At 36.8% G+C, this 18,484-nt stretch overlaps 5 protein-coding genes across 10 annotated transcripts in view; 3 read left to right on the plus strand and 2 right to left on the minus strand.

The window, feature by feature from the left end:
* The window catches only part of LOC100647619 (putative uncharacterized protein DDB_G0277255), a 46,107-nt gene extending 39,954 nt beyond the window's left edge, over window positions 1–6,153 (minus strand). For all 3 annotated transcript variants that reach the window (XM_020863983.2, XM_020863987.2, XM_020863982.2), the window contains exon 1: window positions 2,765–6,153. In XM_020863983.2, the coding sequence (XP_020719642.2) occupies window positions 2,765–3,055 (291 nt within the window). In that variant the 5' untranslated portion in view covers window positions 3,056–6,153. The remainder of the gene's footprint in view (window positions 1–2,764) is intronic.
* Window positions 4,366–6,046, plus strand: LOC105665895 (putative glycine-rich cell wall structural protein 1). Its single transcript, XM_012310075.2, has 3 exons — window positions 4,366–4,430; window positions 5,153–5,435; window positions 5,837–6,046. The coding sequence occupies exons 1-3, from the start codon at window positions 4,366–4,368 to the stop codon at window positions 6,044–6,046; spliced, it is 558 nt and encodes a 185-aa protein (XP_012165465.2).
* Window positions 6,154–10,600: 4,447 nt separating the features above from the next.
* LOC100647500 lies at window positions 10,601–12,273 on the minus strand. 2 transcript variants are annotated; one of them, XM_012309792.3, is made up of 6 exons: window positions 12,035–12,261; window positions 11,824–11,954; window positions 11,403–11,656; window positions 11,182–11,312; window positions 10,971–11,112; window positions 10,601–10,823 (listed from the first exon to the last, which is right to left on the minus strand). In XM_012309792.3, the coding sequence occupies exons 2-6, from the start codon at window positions 11,875–11,877 to the stop codon at window positions 10,709–10,711; spliced, it is 696 nt and encodes a 231-aa protein (XP_012165182.1). In that variant the 5' UTR covers window positions 11,878–11,954; window positions 12,035–12,261; the 3' UTR covers window positions 10,601–10,708. The 2 variants fall into 2 exon arrangements, with proteins under 2 accessions (XP_012165182.1, XP_048263113.1); XM_048407156.1 differs by having other exon boundaries at window positions 10,989–11,112; window positions 11,824–12,273.
* A 1,520-nt stretch (window positions 12,274–13,793) lies between these two features.
* LOC100647618 lies at window positions 13,794–14,666 on the plus strand. Its single transcript, XM_003396219.4, has 3 exons — window positions 13,794–14,027; window positions 14,128–14,205; window positions 14,415–14,666. Exons 1-3 carry the CDS (start codon window positions 13,852–13,854, stop codon window positions 14,470–14,472), a joined length of 312 nt encoding a protein of 103 aa, XP_003396267.1. The 5' UTR covers window positions 13,794–13,851; the 3' UTR covers window positions 14,473–14,666.
* A 345-nt stretch (window positions 14,667–15,011) lies between these two features.
* On the plus strand, window positions 15,012–18,290 carry LOC100647146 (mitochondrial DNA helicase). Of its 3 annotated transcripts, none has more exons than XM_003396215.4 (8): window positions 15,012–15,284; window positions 15,795–16,123; window positions 16,200–16,432; window positions 16,500–17,184; window positions 17,267–17,511; window positions 17,585–17,688; window positions 17,757–17,976; window positions 18,047–18,290. In XM_003396215.4, exons 2-8 carry the CDS (start codon window positions 15,886–15,888, stop codon window positions 18,212–18,214), a joined length of 1,893 nt encoding a protein of 630 aa, XP_003396263.2. In that variant the 5' UTR covers window positions 15,012–15,284; window positions 15,795–15,885; the 3' UTR covers window positions 18,215–18,290. The 3 variants fall into 3 exon arrangements, with proteins under 3 accessions (XP_003396263.2, XP_012165185.2, XP_012165184.2); XM_012309795.2 differs by having other exon boundaries at window positions 15,044–15,062; XM_012309794.3 differs by lacking the exon at window positions 15,012–15,284 and adding an exon at window positions 15,375–15,476.
* The last annotated feature ends 194 nt before the right edge of the window (window positions 18,291–18,484 follow it).

Raw genomic sequence — 18,484 nt, forward strand, 5'->3', positions numbered from 1 at the left:
TGTATTATGGTAACTCGCGAACAATAACTCTTCCTCCACTCTCGGCGTTTAATGGCCGTCCATCTATTTAACGTGAAGGAAGAGGAAGTGACTGATGGGTAGATAGGTCGAGCGTTTTGTAACTAATTTCGCGAGTAAATTGTCCGTAACATTGGTTTGGTGCAGTTCAAACGTAACTAAATATAACGACGACGAATCGAGGTTGCCAAACGGAGGAAGCCAATGTTCCTGACAATGCGTAAATCTCGGCGATCCAACGAACGAAACGCGACTGTCCCCGACTGTAACCAGAGGATGATGCCCCTTTCTTTCTGGCTGGCTATTTCTCGCTAATTATACGCGGAAATAAAAAGAAACGTGGCAAGAGAGGCGTTTGTTAGGGAAAAAAGAAAAACGTTTCTCATCCGACCGTAATCCTGTGTAGATACATCTAACGCATACGACGCGAGTAACCGCACGGCCACCCACTCGCGCATTCGTCCGCGATTCGCCGTGACTCACTGCGAGCTGCGAACTGCGAACTACCAGTGGAAGAGAACAGAGCGACTCGACGCTCGTCCGATACCTACTCGCGGTTCGCGATACATCCGATATCGGACGCGTTTCCCTCTTCCTCTGTTTATTTTCGAACGTGTCCCAACGTTCGACCGTTCAAACGTTCAGCCGTGTTTCTATAAATCTTTTCCACGTAGAGATGTGTCGTGATTGGGCGACGTGCGAGCGAACTACGTAGCCTACGAAAAGTAATAACGCAGACACGTTGAAGCGTATGATCGGTGAAGGATTGGAACTTCCGTAACCGCCCACGTGTACACGAGTGAAAAAGTACAAGCGAACGAACAATCGGTTCGGTAACGTTAAACGCGTGAGAGAGTTTCCCTTCGAGCAAACACGATCGTCCACATACTACATTTTAGCTGGAGTCGAGCGATCTTCGAGCCTAATGTTAATTGCGTTTGTTTTCTACTCGAACATCGAACAAAATAATCGCTGGAACGATAATCATACGCAGAACTGAAACGAAGGGCGGTGAACCGTGGAAATGGTTCGTCCGGTGCTCGTCGTCGGGATGCCCTTTCTGCCTGACCACGATAATCGTGGATTTCCGTCCGCTTATTATCTTACGCGCGTCACAATACGTTTAGATTGCGTTCCGGTGATGGCTAATTAGAAACGTACAGTCACCCATTCTCTGCACCCGCGACTCTTTACCACGCTCCGGTCGTTTTTACAGTTTCTTTTCTCCTTGTTTACTCTGTCTCTGTTTCGAGATCGAACCGTACAATCCGAAGAATATGTACGATACTGATACGCAGAGGTTGCCAATCAGCGGATATGCGGCAGACCGACCTGTGCACGATCGACGAACGATTGGTCGGTGCAAATTTCGCTTACCAAAACTTGGTATCGATAACGGTACGAAGAACCGGTTTCCTACTGTAGTCAGGACGCGTATCTATTCTCGTCGTCGCGTAGAAAAAGTGAGGAACGTTTGGCGCTCGAAAGTCAGTCGAAAAAACCGACTTGCTTCCGATCGGTCTTCGTCCCTCTTCTCTACGACCGAAAAGAAAAAGCTCCCGAATTTTAATTAGCTTCGTATAGCCTTATTCTAGTCTTATTCGAGCACCAAACACCATCGACGAGCCGTTTCGAAACGAAATCGCCAAATGGTGCAACCCGATCCGGACTCGACCGCCGTTTGTCATTTTATTCTTCGATCGCTCGAATTCCTTTGCCTTGGAAGGTGGACGTTACGTTGGAAACGTAAGTAACGCGCAGCTGGAACGTCACTGAAAACGTCTGCTCGCTTGCCGAGAATCTGTACGCGGTACGAACAAGCGAGAACGGTTTGCGATCGAACCGCGTCGAATCGAATGGAATCGAATCTAGGCAGGCCGAGCCAATCCCAACGTAGAAATTAATGAGATAGACTAATTCGCGAAACAAGTCGAACCGTAGGTTTATGTAAATAGAGCAGTGAGACGAAGGTCGAAGCGAAGAGCCGGGGAGGGAGCACTCGTACAGTCATCGAGTTCGTCGGTAAGGTGGAAAGGCGTGCGACGCGTGTCCCAGACGGACGGCATATCAAAGGATATTTGCCCTGTCAACAACGCGCGCGGCTTTATGTGGAAACACCGCTCTGCGTCTAAAAGGGAAAAACGATTACTCGGGCCAAGATAATAGTAATGGCCGTTATTACTTCGCTCTATTATTTTACGATCTAACGCTGGCTCGGAATCGATACGCTATCTCGTACTCCTTCTCCGACACGATCGATCTGCAAACACGCGTCCACGTATTCTTTTACGAGGCAACGCAGCCTGGCGTTCGGTGAAACACATCGAAAAAACCGTATTCCACGAAAATATCCGATCGCGGTATCCTCATCGTCACAGTCACATCGCGATGTTGCTTTCTTCGTTAATCACGGACGAGATCAATTCCGCGAAATTCGTCCTCGTTTGTTGGCAGTTTTTAACAACGAACGGTTACGATCGCCGCGAGTCGGTCATCGATACCATGACTCATCGTCTCGATGAGATAAGGATCGTTAAGCCCTGCGTTTCTTTCAAACGGTCGACGAAATATATCCAGGAAAAAAGAGCTACGAAGCGAATTGTAAACAACGCGGGTGATCGAGTAAGAAGCTAGAAAATGATAAAATTGTGAGCCGCGTGGCGATGAAAGCAAAGCATAGCAAAGCGAAGCAAAGGGAAAGAACGAAAAGGAAAGGAAAGGAGAGGGGAAAAAATGATCGTCTCACCTGCATCTGCAACCAGGAGTAATCGATATAGGTGGTGGTGGTGGTGGTGGCGGCGGCAGCGGTGACAGCACCAACGACGTTCGAAGCGGAGGAGATCTGCTGCCAGTTATCCTGACCGGTACAACCGAGTACCGGCAATCCGTCGGGTTGACCCCGATCCGGTACTATCTGATCGGCATATTGATAGGGTGGTTGAATCGTCGGCTGTCCGCCGGAAGGCAAACTCGCTGGATGAGGGTGCTGGGCCCCCGAGCCGGCACTGGCGGGCAAGCAGCACACGCTCACGTCCATTCGTGGTGGCGGAGAATCGTAGAAACGTTGCTGCTCCTGCTCTGACTCTAATTCTGACTCTGACTCTGACTCTGACTCTGACTCCGACTCCGACTCTGACTCTGACTCTAACTTCGAAACTCTGACTCAAGCTTCGTCTCTTCCTGTGGCTTTGGCTCCGACTCTGGTCCCGGTTTTGGTTCCAGACTGTGTCTGTTCCTGAATTGGCGACCTACCGAGGTTTAACCATCCACCTCGTGATCAACGTCCTTTTTCCACTTCTTACTCGTTTTCTCGCTTCCGACAAACACCAACTATTGTCACGCCACGCTTCCCTCGCTATCAGTCGATTTTCCTTTCTTTCTATCGAAGACAACGACGTTGATTATTCGATGCCCTCGACACTGTACCGAATCAACGAACCTCTCGCCCTGACGATCGCGCGGCTTTGCGCCCTGATTCGATCCAACATAGAGAGGAACAGCCACGGGAACAAACCGTCGTGTATGCGCCGGTCAAACGCCTTGTTTCTTTCCTTTGTGCTGATTCCTCGCGTCCGATAACGAACAGCCGATCAACGAAACGTCGCGACTCGCTCTTCTCGTTTATCCCGCAACGTTCCGATTTCTCGACAGAGTTCCTCGTCAGACGTCGTCGACGATGCTTGGAAACTTTTGAAATGCGTTAGCGTAGTTAACCTTGCGTCTTCCTCCTGGACGATCATGCTCCGCGATTAATCTCGGATCGCCTTTCGGTTCACCCTCGATTGCTATACACGCGTGAATCGCGTCTATTCCTACGAAATGCAAACGCAACTCGCACCGCTATTCGAGTCGCATCGGTTCTACATCGAAAACGATCATCCGTTTCTCACTTCTGTCGCGAATCCAACAGTTAGACGATCGTTTCGAGTAATCACACGCAACGTCATTTTTCGCGGTACCCTTGGCGAGATCGTGTCCAGTCTATCGTGTTTCTCGATCAACGTCGACTTCAACGTTCCCAAAGAATCATCTCCTTCGTCTTTGTAACCTTTTTTTAATTAAAGACAGCGAAGGTATTAATCTTATTTGATTTGAAAGTAGAGAGCAAAAGCGGCGCGTTCCAGGAGCAACGAGTAATCGTGTCGAGTTGTCCAAAGGAATTCCATGTTTTCGCCGATTGTTTCCTTCGAATTAACTAAACGCAACTAATCCCACTTGCTTTCTTTCTCTTCCTTCTGGTTTCTCCGGTCGTAGGTACGGCCTGACCTTTCGTTCTGCTATCGTGTGAACTATGTTGACGAATCGATTCGGCTCGAGTTTCCACAGTTTGCTATATAATATGGCATCATGCTCTCCGAAAGAAACTCAAACGAAAACGACGACGACCTGCCGCTGCTTTTTCCAACGTTAAAGTACAGCGGCAGGTTTCGCGACGACAGCAAAACATCGAACGGCAGTGCACTCGTGGTTCCTCCACTAACTCTCGCTAATATTCTTACGATCGTTCGCTGTAACGTGTTCACGCTGAAACATCGATCAACACCAGCCAGTTGTCTTTTCCTTTTCGATCGAAATACACCAAAATTTGACGTCACAGTCACAATTACGGTTACAGTCACGGTCCCGGTCCCGGTCCCGCTCTCGGTCACGGTCACCATACATCAACAGCCGAATCGATCACCCAGGGGTGTCTTCTCACTTTTCGATTTTCCCTTGCTTCCTTCTCAAACCACCTTTTCTCCGTCTTAGTTTTCCGATTCTTCCTATCGCTGTGACAGCGACACACTCGATCGTTGGTCGAAATTTGAGATACGTACGATGAACGATCGGACGAAAGCGTTGCACGAAACGATAAATAGAGCATCGACGTTGCGAATCGATCGGGCAACGCTCGTAGAGTAAATTTCTACGCTGCTTGTCCCGCGAACCAGTCGATTAGCAGAAACTATCGGAGAATTTTCCTGGTGAAAAATTTCACGGTCTCACCGTAAAATCACTGAAATCAAGCGGTTTGATACGAAAGAGTCGACGCAAACCGTGAGCAAACAGAACGTTGACGAGTCGATCACGGATTATCGACAAGAACGGTCCGATACGGTCGCGCCTTATCAGAAGCACCGTCGACGCATGACAGCCAGCCGCTCGTAGTAAGGGTATGCGCGAACCGCGCAGAAGGAACAGGAAGAGGTGGAGAATGCGATAGAATAGGAGAGGGAAAATCGGCAGGAGGAGGAAATGGAGGTGGAGATGAAGCTGGAGGTGGTAGTAGCGGAGGTGGTGATGGTGGTGGAAATGGTGGAGGTGACGGAAGTGGTGGTAACGACGAAGGTGGTGGTAGTGGTGGCGGCGACGCAGCTGGGGAAGGAGAAAACGGTGAAATGGAGGAATCGAAGGTCGAACTATGCAATCACCGGAAGGTAGAGGGTAATCTCGAAATGGAACAGTAGGTACCTAGTAGCTTCTAAACTATCCGTGTCGAACTTTTCAAAGGAAACGCAACGACTACCGCGACGATGGTGCGGCGTAATAAGACACCCATAGACATGTGTAAACAACCTTCTCTGTTCTGAACGGTACGCATACCCTTCGGTTAATACGAATACAGGGTGCTCTCCCTTCGAGTAATATCTTTCTTTGCTCGTGTAATTACAAGAAAAAAGAACGCTAACGTTGAAAGAGGCTGAGAATGAGAATAGGAAAATCGTAGAATATCGCTGAATGAAACGATCACGGAAGATGCGAATGATAACGAGAAAGATAACAAGAGATCGGGAAACGACGATAACAGCATCAAAAGTGGCAACCTGTAACGCGGTAGAGTGGTGCCAGTGGTGGTAGAGGTGGTGGCGACGCGATGGTGGGTGGTGGTGGTAGCAACAGTAACAACGATGACAACGGAAGGAAGAACAATGGCAGCGGGCAAGACAACGAGCAATGGTTGCGAGACACTAGCGGTGTAACGGATAATATGGTAGCGGTGGTTCCAGCGGGCCGGGCGATAACAACAGAGGTGGAGAAAAGTTTGTAATAGCGAGGAAAGTGAGGGTGGCGAACGCAACTGGTGCTCGTGACGCGATCGTGGTGCACCCGTAGCGTTGCATACGCGCATGCGCGGATGCGTGTCGTCAAGGCAACGGTTCCGGAGTAACTGCCCGGTGAACGCAGCCCTCCACAGTCCACAGACCATGCTCCTGGCTCTCTCCTCCTCTCGCTCACGCTCTCTATCTCTACCCCACCCCGCTCCGGCACCAACGTCGCTCGATCTCTGTTTTCCTCGTCAACTCGCTCGCTCGCTCGTTTTCCCTGTTTCTTTACCCTCGTATCAACCTCTCTGCCTTTTGCTTATGACTGGCTCACGCCCAAAGCGCGACTGATCCCAGCTGTCTAGCTTAGCTCACTGACTCTCTACACTCTACATCCTTACACGTAACCGCCCTCTTTGCTGTTTCGCGTTTTCTCTCATTCTTCGGTTTGCGCAAAAAATCGCGCGCGCTCTCGTTCTCCGTGTCACCTTGATCAAACGGTACGATTTATTACCAAGAAGTAGCGGAAAACTTCTACTTTCAACGATTTTGATAATCCTTATCTCGGCGACGACGCGTCGGGACGTTCGATTATGATATATATGTATATAGTATTCTGATAATATACGAAACGAGACGGAATCAGATTCATTTATCTTGATTGTAATTGATATTTTCGTACCGATTTGATATCGTGACGCTTGCATTTAATCGCCGGTACCTATATAAATTCTGATTCTTCAGCCTGATTCTTCGTCAAGGATCTCCGTGTCTTGTTCGGACGCGACTTCGATTTCAAAGTTGGGACAATGCTAGGTCTTTAAGTCGACGCGGATACATGACAAAGAAATTGTTCTTTTATTTGTTCGAGTCCCGTTGCGCTGGTAGTCGCGCGATCCTTCGTCGTCTCCATCTCCTTCTCTCGATCTTCCTCGTTAGAGAACGGGAACGGCCATAGCCATTCCGCCAACGCTCGTCTGACGTCATCGTATTACGACTACTAACGTGTCTCGACGCGACGCGTCGTGTCTCGTCTCTACGTCTATATATTATCCGACGTATATTATCCGTCGCCCGTAAATACACGGATAATAGATAATCTCCGCCAAACACCATCTCTGCAAAAAATACATATGATTCCGAATCTGATGAATTTCACAACGAACAAAGATGAGAAACGTTGTTTCCCTATCGACCGGCCTGATCCATTCGTTTCTTGGAGAAAAGAATATCTATGTACCGACATTTTCGGCAATAAAAAGTATCGATCGGTTGGGGGTAATGAAGAAAAATGTCATATGTTCGACCGGTAAACTTGCAACTCCATCGATTTTGATGAAGAGGACAAGGCGAGATATGTCTGTAGGTGATACTTATATGCAACAACAGGCATCTCGAATCTCTCCCCTCCCACGGAACCAGAGATTCCCTTTCTCTTTAGATTGTGAAACGATTTTCTATCGTGGCGCTTTAGCTTTGCGGATTTATTATATATGCAACGGGTTACGCAAATTACGACAAAGTGCAAATATTTCACATGACCTGCACCTGCATGACTCCCCTTTCTACGCGCGATCATTTAAACCGAGCAGACACGTGAATCACAACCGGGAACCGCGTCTCCTCTGTATCGTAATTCCTTCGTTTTTAAGTCACAACGACTAGGTAATGTACGAAATCGAACATTCGGTTCGGCTCAACCAACGTGCGACAGAATCTTAGCAAATGAAATTTCTCCTTGCCTTTTTTTCGATAATGTCGATATTATTTCTCTTGTATATAATACGTATATGTCAGCGCTCTGTGTATATGTACTCTTGTTAATCGCAAATTAATTTCCGTTCCGTTGTTTGTGTTTCATCCCGTTCTTCGTTCTTTCTCCAGTCCTCGACGATTTATACACTAGTTGATGAAACGCGTGAACTCTACACGAAACGAACAAGTAAATGAATCGCAGATATGTAAGACAACAAAGATATAACTTTTGAGTAGAAATATGTTTCGATGACCTTTCCACGATCTTTCTATTCTATTCAATTGCTCTGATCTTCCAACAAATCATAACGATTCACGGCCATCGTTACATGAGTCTGGTATAGTTTTGTCGAAGACAAACTACCGAGGTCCTGCCAAAATAGCTGTTGAAAACAAAGACAAAGAACTTGGGTAAGTGAGTATGTAAGGTGTTGTGTATACTTGCTTATGGAGTAAGAAATGTGGCAGCAGGAGAAAAGAAAATATGGTAGGATGAAGGAACGAGCGAGTCGAGAGTCGGGAGAGTCAAGGGTCAGTCCGCAGGATCATGGAAGCAGCTACGTACTACGTATATTTATACATGTAAGTATGTACATATACAAACAGCTAGAATTCGTATTGCATCACAGACAAGACCCCCTACTATCAGGAGTATCAGGACGGAAGCGACGCTACTTATGAATGGGAGTACTCGCCCATTGGTCGCCTTCGATAGCCAATGGCTGGCTGTACGCGCGGCCCTCTTTGCGCGATTCCCCGTGGATTTCTGCAACTTCTCGGTCAGATTAACGCGTATCAAGCGACTACCGATAAACGTTTCAATTCATTGACCCTCACCTATAACGTCTTACGATTTATATCGAAATCTCGAAAGACGATTTTTCTTACTTCGTTGGACAAATATTTTCCACATTTCTTCGAAAAAACATCTTTCTTTCTTTTCCGATTATCGTATCTGCTGAGACGCTCGATGACAACGTTATCCATTATCGCGCGATCATGTATTTAACTTCTGGTAATTAACCGTGTCCTTACTGCTAGAAAAATAGCAGTTAGTTATTGTAATATAATCGCTTTATACCTTATTGCTTGTATCGAGTATGGCAAGCTATAAATCTACGCTGTTTCTTATGGTAAATGTAATTAATTAACGTAAATAACATATGACAAAAGGATCTGATACAATTATCTATATTCTGCCATTTAGTTCTTACCATGTATTAAAGATTTCCTATCGGGTGCTTAACCTCTTACGAACAAATGCAAGGATCCTAATTTTAGCGACAAATTTTTAAGTCGAATAACCCTTCGACATTACAGATCGAATATATTTAAAAATGTCTTATTTTTTTCTTCAACTTCATAACGCAAATATATTGCCACTTATAAACCGTACATATGAGAAAGAATTAGTACTAACAGTAAGGATAAGGACGAGATTTCAGTTCGTTTATTCGATCGATCGTTTATTGTTCGTCTGATAGAGCACATATACTATCATTATATGTAATAATCAAGTATATTCTATGCATTTCACAATAACAAAGGATAAATATCGTAGATTCGATAATCACTTTACTGTTGTTCGTTTCTGCAACTATGCTGATTATATTGAAATTGCCATTTATTATGACGTGACCGTCAAATGATTTCATACTATCTTCTACTTCGTTCTTGTACTTATCTTTCGTCTTATTTATATCAATTGTCTCGATATGCAAAAGCAACCTACAAAATTTCCAGCTACAGGCGCGGAAAGCGTGATATCCACACTTTATGCCAGGTAATGTTATATTATATATATATTGAATATACTGTATATAGGAATAATATTGCTTTATAATTATATAATTATATAATAATATACAAAGCAATATTATTCTTAAATTCCCATGCATTATATTTATCTTAGTCAAACACATCGTATGTATTCAATGATCATCTTCTGGCATAAAAGAACAACAAACATGTTTTACCTACATTTATCGGGATAATCCAAATACAATCCATCATCCGTTACTTATTCTCTTTAATTTCTTTATGCTGTCGGGAAAAATGAAGTTTGGTAATAGAACAGAAAGCTATAAGTGAATGACAGGTAGTACATGTATAACGTGTACATAATATATGTATGTGTACATTCAAGTGTCAGAATATCGTTCTCTTCCGGACCGTAAATATTGCGATCTCTGAAGCTAAAACTCATAACAAATGAATAATTCTAGCTAGGAATACGAACGTGTTAAAATTAAAATATTCATATTTTTATATATATGTATGCAATAATGCGCTCACAGAGGTATTAATACACTATAATGGAAAGGAAAAGAACTTATGCATGCAGGAAAGTGTAAATGTGATAGGTTTGGTGTCAGTCATTGTCGATAAAAAAAGTAGTAACATCGCGGACAAAATACTAGTAAATATTGTATCAAATCCAGTAACGTTAAATGTAAAGAGAGATAACAATAATTTACCAAAAAGATAAGAAAATCATCACGAAATTGTATTGTTGCGGCCTTCAGAAATGCGCATGAAACACTTTTCTACTTTCATTAAATTAAGTACTTATATTACTTATATTTATACATAGTACTTTTCACATAACATCATATTTCAAGTATATTTCTATAGCAGATACTATCATATTTTAAGCTTGCAATATCTTATTCGATTCTCCATATAATCGCTTCACATTGTTTTAATAAATTGTAAGTATTTATTTTAATCCTATACATCACTTTTTAATACCCAAAAAAGGAAAGCGTACATGATATATTTAAAAAATATTAGCATTCTAAGAATTTCAACATTTATAATTTTATTGCTATCTTTATTACTATCAAAATTTCTTATTATGTGACAATTGCCCATAATCATATGTATTCGAAAATACGTTTCAATTCTTGGCTTCAATTCCACGTTTCTTTCTCATCGAATTCTGTTTCAGGAACTACTGATTTTTGTGGACGCCTCGTCTGTTGCCTTTGAACTGGCTCTCTCCTTGCATTATTTGTGGAGAAATAACTGTAAATGAAATTATATTCCATAAAATGAAACAGTTATTTTTTTATAAAATTGAAGAGAAGTTTATGTATATAGAACCTAAATTTAATGGTTACTAAATAAAGAAAGTTTATTTTTCTACAGAATTGCCAAAAAATTAATTTATACTTTTGAATATCACTAAACTGGCTCTTCATTTGTTGTTCTCTGTGCTGCATCCATAAGTCCTCATATGTCACACGCTTTTTTTCTTCTTGTACATTTGTTGACTCTTCTTGTAAATTACCACTTATATCATCGAATTCATTTGCTTGAAACATAATTCATAAACTTAATTTAACCATCGAAAGATTATCAATTATTCCCTTAACAAACTTACGATAGCTCTCAAATTGGGTATCAATATTATCCCAGACTGGTTCTTTTTCCTGTAAATTATCAGCGGAAGATACAAGATATTTACTCTGTTGTTCTTGTCGATTAACATTACCATCTTGGTGTAATTGCTTCCTAAATATAGTTTATATAACTAGTTTTACTGACCCATTATGAAAAGCCAATATATTATATAATTCTACACAAAACAAAAAAAGGCAACACCTTATAAATGGTTCCATGTTACCACCAAATGCTTTTTGATAACATTTTGGTGTATAAAATAGTTTTCCAACAAAAGACATTGTTACACCTATAACAGTTACTGCAACAGGTTTTAGCATTCCTGGTGTCTTAGGAATCAGCAAATGTGCTGCTGCTGCAGATAGAATTCCATAAGGAAGTCCAGCGTTATATAAAGCATCTGTTTTCATGCAGTCTCGAAAAATTCGCAATGATTCTGGTGTGGCATTAGGAATCTACAATTTATAAATATTTATCCTGATTTTATATAAAAATTATTAAATTTCTCCTAATAAAATATAATCTTATCATAAATATTATTTCTAAACAGCAACTAGAAATATAGAATAATGATTAGATATAATGATTAATAGCTATGTAATTTTTAAACTTGAGTACTTACCAATTCTTGTAATATTTTTAAATCTTCCTTCTCGCTTCGTGGAGACATTATCATAACTTATGCCGAACTACGTATCATTAATAAAATTAATAAATTATTTGTATACTTTCCGTATAACCTAACTGAAGAGTCTAAAAATCATACACAATAAAGTAAATGAGTAACCAGGGAAAAGCTTTCATATATTATGTTAACATTAATGACTAATTGCCTGTCCAACAATAGTTGATACTATTTAATACAATAAAACAACAATAGACTACTTTCAAACATTATACACCATTCCTTATATACAATTTTGTTTAACTGCGTGGGTAATATTTTTCGGGCAAATTAAACACAACGTGCTTTCACCATTTTAGTATATCATAAGTAGCGGGTAATTTTAAATGATACTGTTCCAAATTCACTAAACGAATACAACAATGTGATGTTCAGAGGAAATATGTATGGAAGTGGATTTAAATTATAATAACTGCTTACTAATATCAGAAAGGAAATTTCTTCTAATAAAATTTCCTCTAATAAAGAAAATTTTCGCTAATATCTATGTATATACCTAATTCTAAATGTCTAAAATTCATTATTTAACTTGTTTATCTAATAATTGCCAGTTTTTATATTTTTTTTATCTATGGCAAGTTAACTGATTAGTTTAATAATGTCAAATCTGAAAAATAAACGCCTAATAAAAATTAATTATGTACATGAGTATTTAATTATTTCATTAAAAGTTATGATTCTTTTTGTAATATATTTATTTTCATTGCTTCTATTTTAAAGATATGTAATTTGTTAGAAAATTGAAACATAATCAACATGCATAAATGTAATTCGAAATCTGTATATCGATTTTTTCTTCTATGACAAAATAAATTACAAAGATATCTAGAATATTACTTTGTATTTTATATAAAGCATTTACAAAATGTGATATTTCTAGATGAAACGCCTTTGATTATTTTTATTTATTTATTTCGGCCTCGCCTGCTGTGAAATGGACTTGGTTTATATTATACTAATTCACGCATTCCACATTCCACTTATTCCTACAACACCTCCGCCTTTCTTTCAATAAAATTTTCTTTTTCTTTTTGTCTCTTCTACTCTAAGTAGAAATTCATCCCTTTTTCTAATTAAATACTTTGATATATTTCTAAAAACAAAGAACAGCTAAATATATTTTTTAAATACTGAATAATATTACCACATAATGAGTACACATTTATCATCATTTATATCTGAATTTGAATAAATCTGAATATTAAAAATTGAGTCTACAATGAAATAAATACTAGAAATTCTACCTTAATTTTATACTTTATTATTTTTAAACACATTTATTTCTTTGACAATTCAAATATGTATCTATAATATGCACTGCATAAAGCACTTTATTTACATCCAAGTGTTAATTTAATAAGTATGGAAACTTACATTACATTGCGACTTGCTACAAGAATATTCCATATGCTTTGTTCTATCCACATACAATAAATAATCGTTTAATATAATTATGAATATAAAAATAATTTTTTTTATAATATATGTTAAAAAGATAATATATTGAATTAATATTAAAAATTAATAACTAAATGGTAATATAATTGCTAAAAATATATTTTTCATCATTCACACAAGAAGTCCATAACTTGTACAGATACTACATTTTTAAATATTTAATTAGATTATTATAATTGATAATTTGTATATAAATTTTTCTTATAGTCTACCCTGTAAAGTAATAGTTTTATGATTTTATTTAAATTGATCCTTGTTTTCCATTTATTTTCAAATACACAAATACTAAATATCTGTTATATCCCATGTACATACATGTATATGGTTCAAGTACACAATTTATGAGGAATTTTGTCTTACAAATTTTCCACTCTTACTTATGAACAAGATGAAAATATATATCATGACGTATCTTGTAGTCATAACTTTAGTAGAGGGGGTGGTGCTAACAAGACTCTAACATTCACTATAAAAGTTCTTGCTCGAAATACAAAGGTGCTATTAAAAATGTTGTGTAACAGTGAAACTGATCGAGGCTCTAAAACTTCCCAAATATTGTACTTATCATTGTTTTTATTTTGTATATCTGTACAGTTAACGTCATGTGTGTCTGATACGAGTTATAATGCAACAACTACTATGTTAACGAATAATACATCAAATAATTCAGTTGGTGATGACTTGTAAGAATATTTTATGTATAATATTAAAAATTCTTTGCGTGTATTTATACTTATTTGTTTAATTTTTACTTATTCTCTTTCTTTTATTCTTATACCATAGATATGTCATAAAAGCAATGGTATATGAAATTGGTATATTAACAGATGCGGATAATGCAACTAATGACACTACCGAAAGGTAATATCAAAATGAATACTAGTAGTTCTTAATCTTAAAAGGTCTGAATTAACATCTTAAACCTTGAAAAATGATACAAAACAGGATTATCCTATTATATTAATTTTAAATTTAATACTATGCATCTATAATATAGTACTATACATTAATTCTTCTTTTTATTTAACCTACAAAGAACATGCATTTATGTTATTTTGTTTTATTCGTAGGCAAGAAGTTAAACTCTCATTTTATAACTCTCCTGTAGAGGACAATGGATCATCATAGAAGAATATTGTCTATCAATGATATAAGTTATCTATTGTTATCTATTGTTCATGTATTTTAAAAGTTTAAACTGATATTACATCACATTTGAATGAAATTTATATCAAAGAATATAATTGTTGTAGGAAAATTTAATTATTAATAAAGTTTTACTTTAATATATGTAATGAAGTATAATAAATAAATACTTTTAAAAAGATTACATTTTAATTGTAATTGATTTCACATGTAACATATTTTTCTTTGTTTGATTTAGTATAGGATATTTGAAAAGAAACTAATAACTTAATTCATAAATGTAAAACAAACTTCCTCCTCTTATATATCATAGAATTCTGTACACCGTTACGCGCATTTCATTGTAATAAATAATTTAATGTTAAAGAAATATAATAGGCTTTTACATTCCTAATAGCATATTCAATAAAACAATATTCTACCACAGAATAAAGTATGTATAAGAAATACACTCTTTGTAATTAGCTAAATATAGTTTAGAATTATTTAACACTGAAGAGGAGACACAAATGTACGCACGCGCAGAAACACACCTCCCCAGAAAGACACGCACACGCATACGCAACAAGAAAGTAAAGTACTTCAAATATCAAACTAAGTATTTCAGATATTAACACGTAATGCATATCCTAATACGAGTAGTAGCAAAGGGTAGAAAAAATGTATACATATATATGCATATATATTAAAATACATTTTCCTGTTAATGATCATCATACAGTGATAAATAAAAATATAACAATCATAAACATAGTTGTCAGATCTTATATTATCTGAACTGAGACAAATTAGAGGTTTGTTACGTTCTTTGTGAATTCAAACAGTGATTTTATACATATTTTATATATATTTTATACATATATTCAATCCTTTGTATTCAATCCTTTTTCATAGACATTTCGTTAGTTGCCCATTAGATGTCTCTGCATGCTTCAGTAAGCACGTGCATTGCATATTGTCATGGAATAAACAACAAATTCATAAATGTATGCAATTTTACATATACGAGAGCATATATAACCATTAAAAAATCAAATACAAATAGAAAATTAAATAAAACAAAAAAATATTAATGTAAAAATATGCTAATGTTATATTTAGAAAATATTAAATATTTTATATTTCTCTCTCTCTTTTATAATCAGAGTTTAAATTTATATTATTCAAATGACCGAGAAATTTCATACATTTTTTACAATCAAAATTTCAAGTTATAAATTTTTATTAATATTGACAATTACATAAAATAATTTGTATGATTAATTTTGTTCTTGACAAATATAAATTATAAATTTTATGCACAGATGGACATAATACAAAAAGCAACTAGTTGATATAAGTTTTACTTTCTATTTGGGGAAATACTTAGTAAATAGTTAGTTTTGTACATTTAAAATGCTTAAGTTATTGCGCACTTGTACTAGAAAAAGGCAATATATTAAATATTACAATAAGCAGCATTTGCATATAAACAGTGGAAACTCTTTATTGCATATGTCTGTATCACAGTTAAAGCACTTTCTCAAGCAACAATGTTCAAATATTATAGAAGGATACACATGCATTATAACAGACTGTCTTATATGTAGTAATGTGAAGAAAAAGTCAAAGCTTTATGTAAATAAAACAACAGGTATGTGAATTTTAAAATTATGAAACTAATTTTGTGGTAAAATTCCAAGTATGTAGTTAACAAATTTTTATCATAGGTCTTTTTATGTGTGACAAGTGTAAATCTATGGGTTCTTGGGATTTATTGGAGAAATTTGTATCAATACAAAAGTCAGATGAAAAGCTCGATGAATTCAATATGTTAAAAAATAGATGTCGTATGAAAGAAAATTTTCAACAGATTTGGAAAGATGTGACAAATGATTGCCAAAGCATTAAATATTTATCTGCTGAAGAATATAAAACTGTTCTCGACAATTTTTCATTTCCTGTAATAAAATAAAATAAATTACCAAATATTCTTAGTTATAACGATATTTTAAATAACTTTTTTGTAGCACATTTCACAAGAAGTCCTGTCTCAGCTAAACTGTTTCTACAACAAGACCAGGAATGTATTATATTTTCCATTAGTAGGTTTAAACAATTCTATAGTTGGATATAAATCATTTTCAACCAATCCACAAAATGAAGAAACATTTCCTGCCTTTGGTGTTAGTGGATGTATAGAATACAAGCAGTACCATAGTAAAAATGATAATAGTGCTGTAGTTGTAGGAATGCTAGATGATATGCTAGCTTTAATATCAAAGAAATCTGCAAATTTAATTATATGTCTTCCATATAATTTAAGGAATCTACCTCAACAATTATTACCATACATGGAATCTTTTAAAAAATTAATTTTATGGTTTGGGAATGATGAAATTAGTTGGTATACTGCTAAACAGTTCGCAAAAAAATTTAATGAAAAGCGATGTTATTTCATTAGACCAACAGACTCACAACCTCGACCAAAATTGGCTGCTGAAATGAATTATAATCTCAACCATATTCTTGAAAATGCTCAACCTCTATGGCACAAAAGTATAATTACCTTTCAAGATCTTAAAGAAGAAATTTTAAGCGATTTGCAAAACAATGATAAAGTACAAGGAGTAAAATGGAAGCGATATCCAATTTTAAATCGTATATTGAAAGGTCATAGAAGAGGTGAATTCACTGTATTGACAGGTCCAACTGGTAATACATGTATAATGTAATATTTATAAATCCAATCTTTACTGTAATATTTTTGTATAAGTGAATGTTTTGTTCCTATCAGGCTGTGGTAAGACAACCTTTATGAGCGAATATTCCTTAGATTTGGCAATGCAAGGTGTTAATACTTTATGGGGCAGTTTCGAAATAAGAAATGCACGATTAGCAAGAACAATGCTACAACAAATGGCAGGAGTACCTTTAGATCAAAACCTCGAAAATTTTGATTCATATGCAAATGAGTTTGGAAAATTACCGATTTATTTTATGACATTTCATGGCCAACAAAATATCAAAGTAGTAATGGATGTGAGTATAAATATAATTGTACAAATTGATTTTCTTTATCCAAATTGGAAGTTACGATATTTTTTTATTATAGGCAGTTGAACATGCAACATACATACACGACATAGCCCACGTCGTAATTGATAACGTTCAGTTTATGATGGGAACAAGTAATGATTTAAATAAATACGTGGACAGGTATTATAGAATAACATCCATGTAAGTCATGTTTTTCATTCATTTAAAATAATAAGGTTGTACTCTAGGTTTTGGAAACAAGATGAAATAATAGCAAAATTTAGAAATTTCGCTACCATGTACAATTGTCATGTAACCATAATAATACATCCGCGAAAAGAACGTTCCGACGGAGAATTAACAACTTCATCGATTTTTGGGAGTGCAAAAGCAAGTCAAGAGGCAGATAACGTGCTTATTATTCAAGATAATAGACTCAGCAGTCTTCGAGGCAAAAAATATTTGCAAGTATGTATATAAAAGCAAAATATGTATAACAAAGAAAATTAATTATCTAAAGGTGTATATATATTTGTAGATAGCTAAAAATAGATATAGTGGTGATTTAGGTATTATGATATTAGATTTTGATAGATTAAAGCTTAGTTATACATCAAGATTAAAAGGTAAGGAAAAAAGTAATGACAAAAGTGATGAAAAAAGTAATGAAAAAAGTAATGAAAAAAGTAATAAAAAAATAAGATAATAAAAATAAGAATAAATAATAATGTAAAATATCTGTCAACAAAGGGAACAGTAAATAAAGATTATTTTGGAAGATGTTTTCGTGTATATGTTTATCAAACATCGACGTTTGATTTAGTATGTCCGTTGAAAATGTTTTTATTGTTTTTAATTATATAGCAAAATTATTAAAGAAAAAATTGTGGGTTTTAATATGGTTAGAAATAATCTTTACTGCAAATAAATTTCTTGGGTTATATAAAAAACATCTCTCTTAATCTTTTGTTTACGA

Source organism: Bombus terrestris, chromosome 7 (assembly GCF_910591885.1).
Source record: "Bombus terrestris chromosome 7, iyBomTerr1.2, whole genome shotgun sequence".
NCBI classification, from domain to species: Eukaryota; Metazoa; Arthropoda; class Insecta; order Hymenoptera; family Apidae; genus Bombus; species Bombus terrestris.

Coding starts and splice junctions, on each gene's coding strand:
- LOC105665895 (XM_012310075.2), top strand. CDS start 4,366: ATGCTCTCCGAAAGAAACTCAAACGAAAACGACGACGACCTGCCGCTG. Junction 4,431..5,152: donor CTGCTTTTTCCAACGTTAAA/GTACAGCGGCAG, acceptor GACGCATGACAG/CCAGCCGCTCGTAGTAAGGG. Junction 5,436..5,836: donor AACTATGCAATCACCGGAAG/GTAGAGGGTAAT, acceptor GTAACGCGGTAG/AGTGGTGCCAGTGGTGGTAG.
- LOC100647500 (XM_012309792.3), bottom strand. CDS start 11,877: ATGATAATGTCTCCACGAAGCGAGAAGGAAGATTTAAAAATATTACAA. Junction 11,657..11,823: donor TAAAAATATTACAAGAATTG/GTAAGTACTCAA, acceptor TATAAATTGTAG/ATTCCTAATGCCACACCAGA. Junction 11,113..11,181: donor TACCCAATTTGAGAGCTATC/GTAAGTTTGTTA, acceptor TTATGTTTCAAG/CAAATGAATTCGATGATATA.
- LOC100647618 (XM_003396219.4), top strand. CDS start 13,852: ATGTTGTGTAACAGTGAAACTGATCGAGGCTCTAAAACTTCCCAAATA. Junction 14,028..14,127: donor AATTCAGTTGGTGATGACTT/GTAAGAATATTT, acceptor CTTATACCATAG/ATATGTCATAAAAGCAATGG. Junction 14,206..14,414: donor ACTAATGACACTACCGAAAG/GTAATATCAAAA, acceptor TTTTATTCGTAG/GCAAGAAGTTAAACTCTCAT.
- LOC100647146 (XM_003396215.4), top strand. CDS start 15,886: ATGCTTAAGTTATTGCGCACTTGTACTAGAAAAAGGCAATATATTAAA. Junction 16,124..16,199: donor TTATGTAAATAAAACAACAG/GTATGTGAATTT, acceptor TTTTTATCATAG/GTCTTTTTATGTGTGACAAG. Junction 16,433..16,499: donor TCGACAATTTTTCATTTCCT/GTAATAAAATAA, acceptor ACTTTTTTGTAG/CACATTTCACAAGAAGTCCT.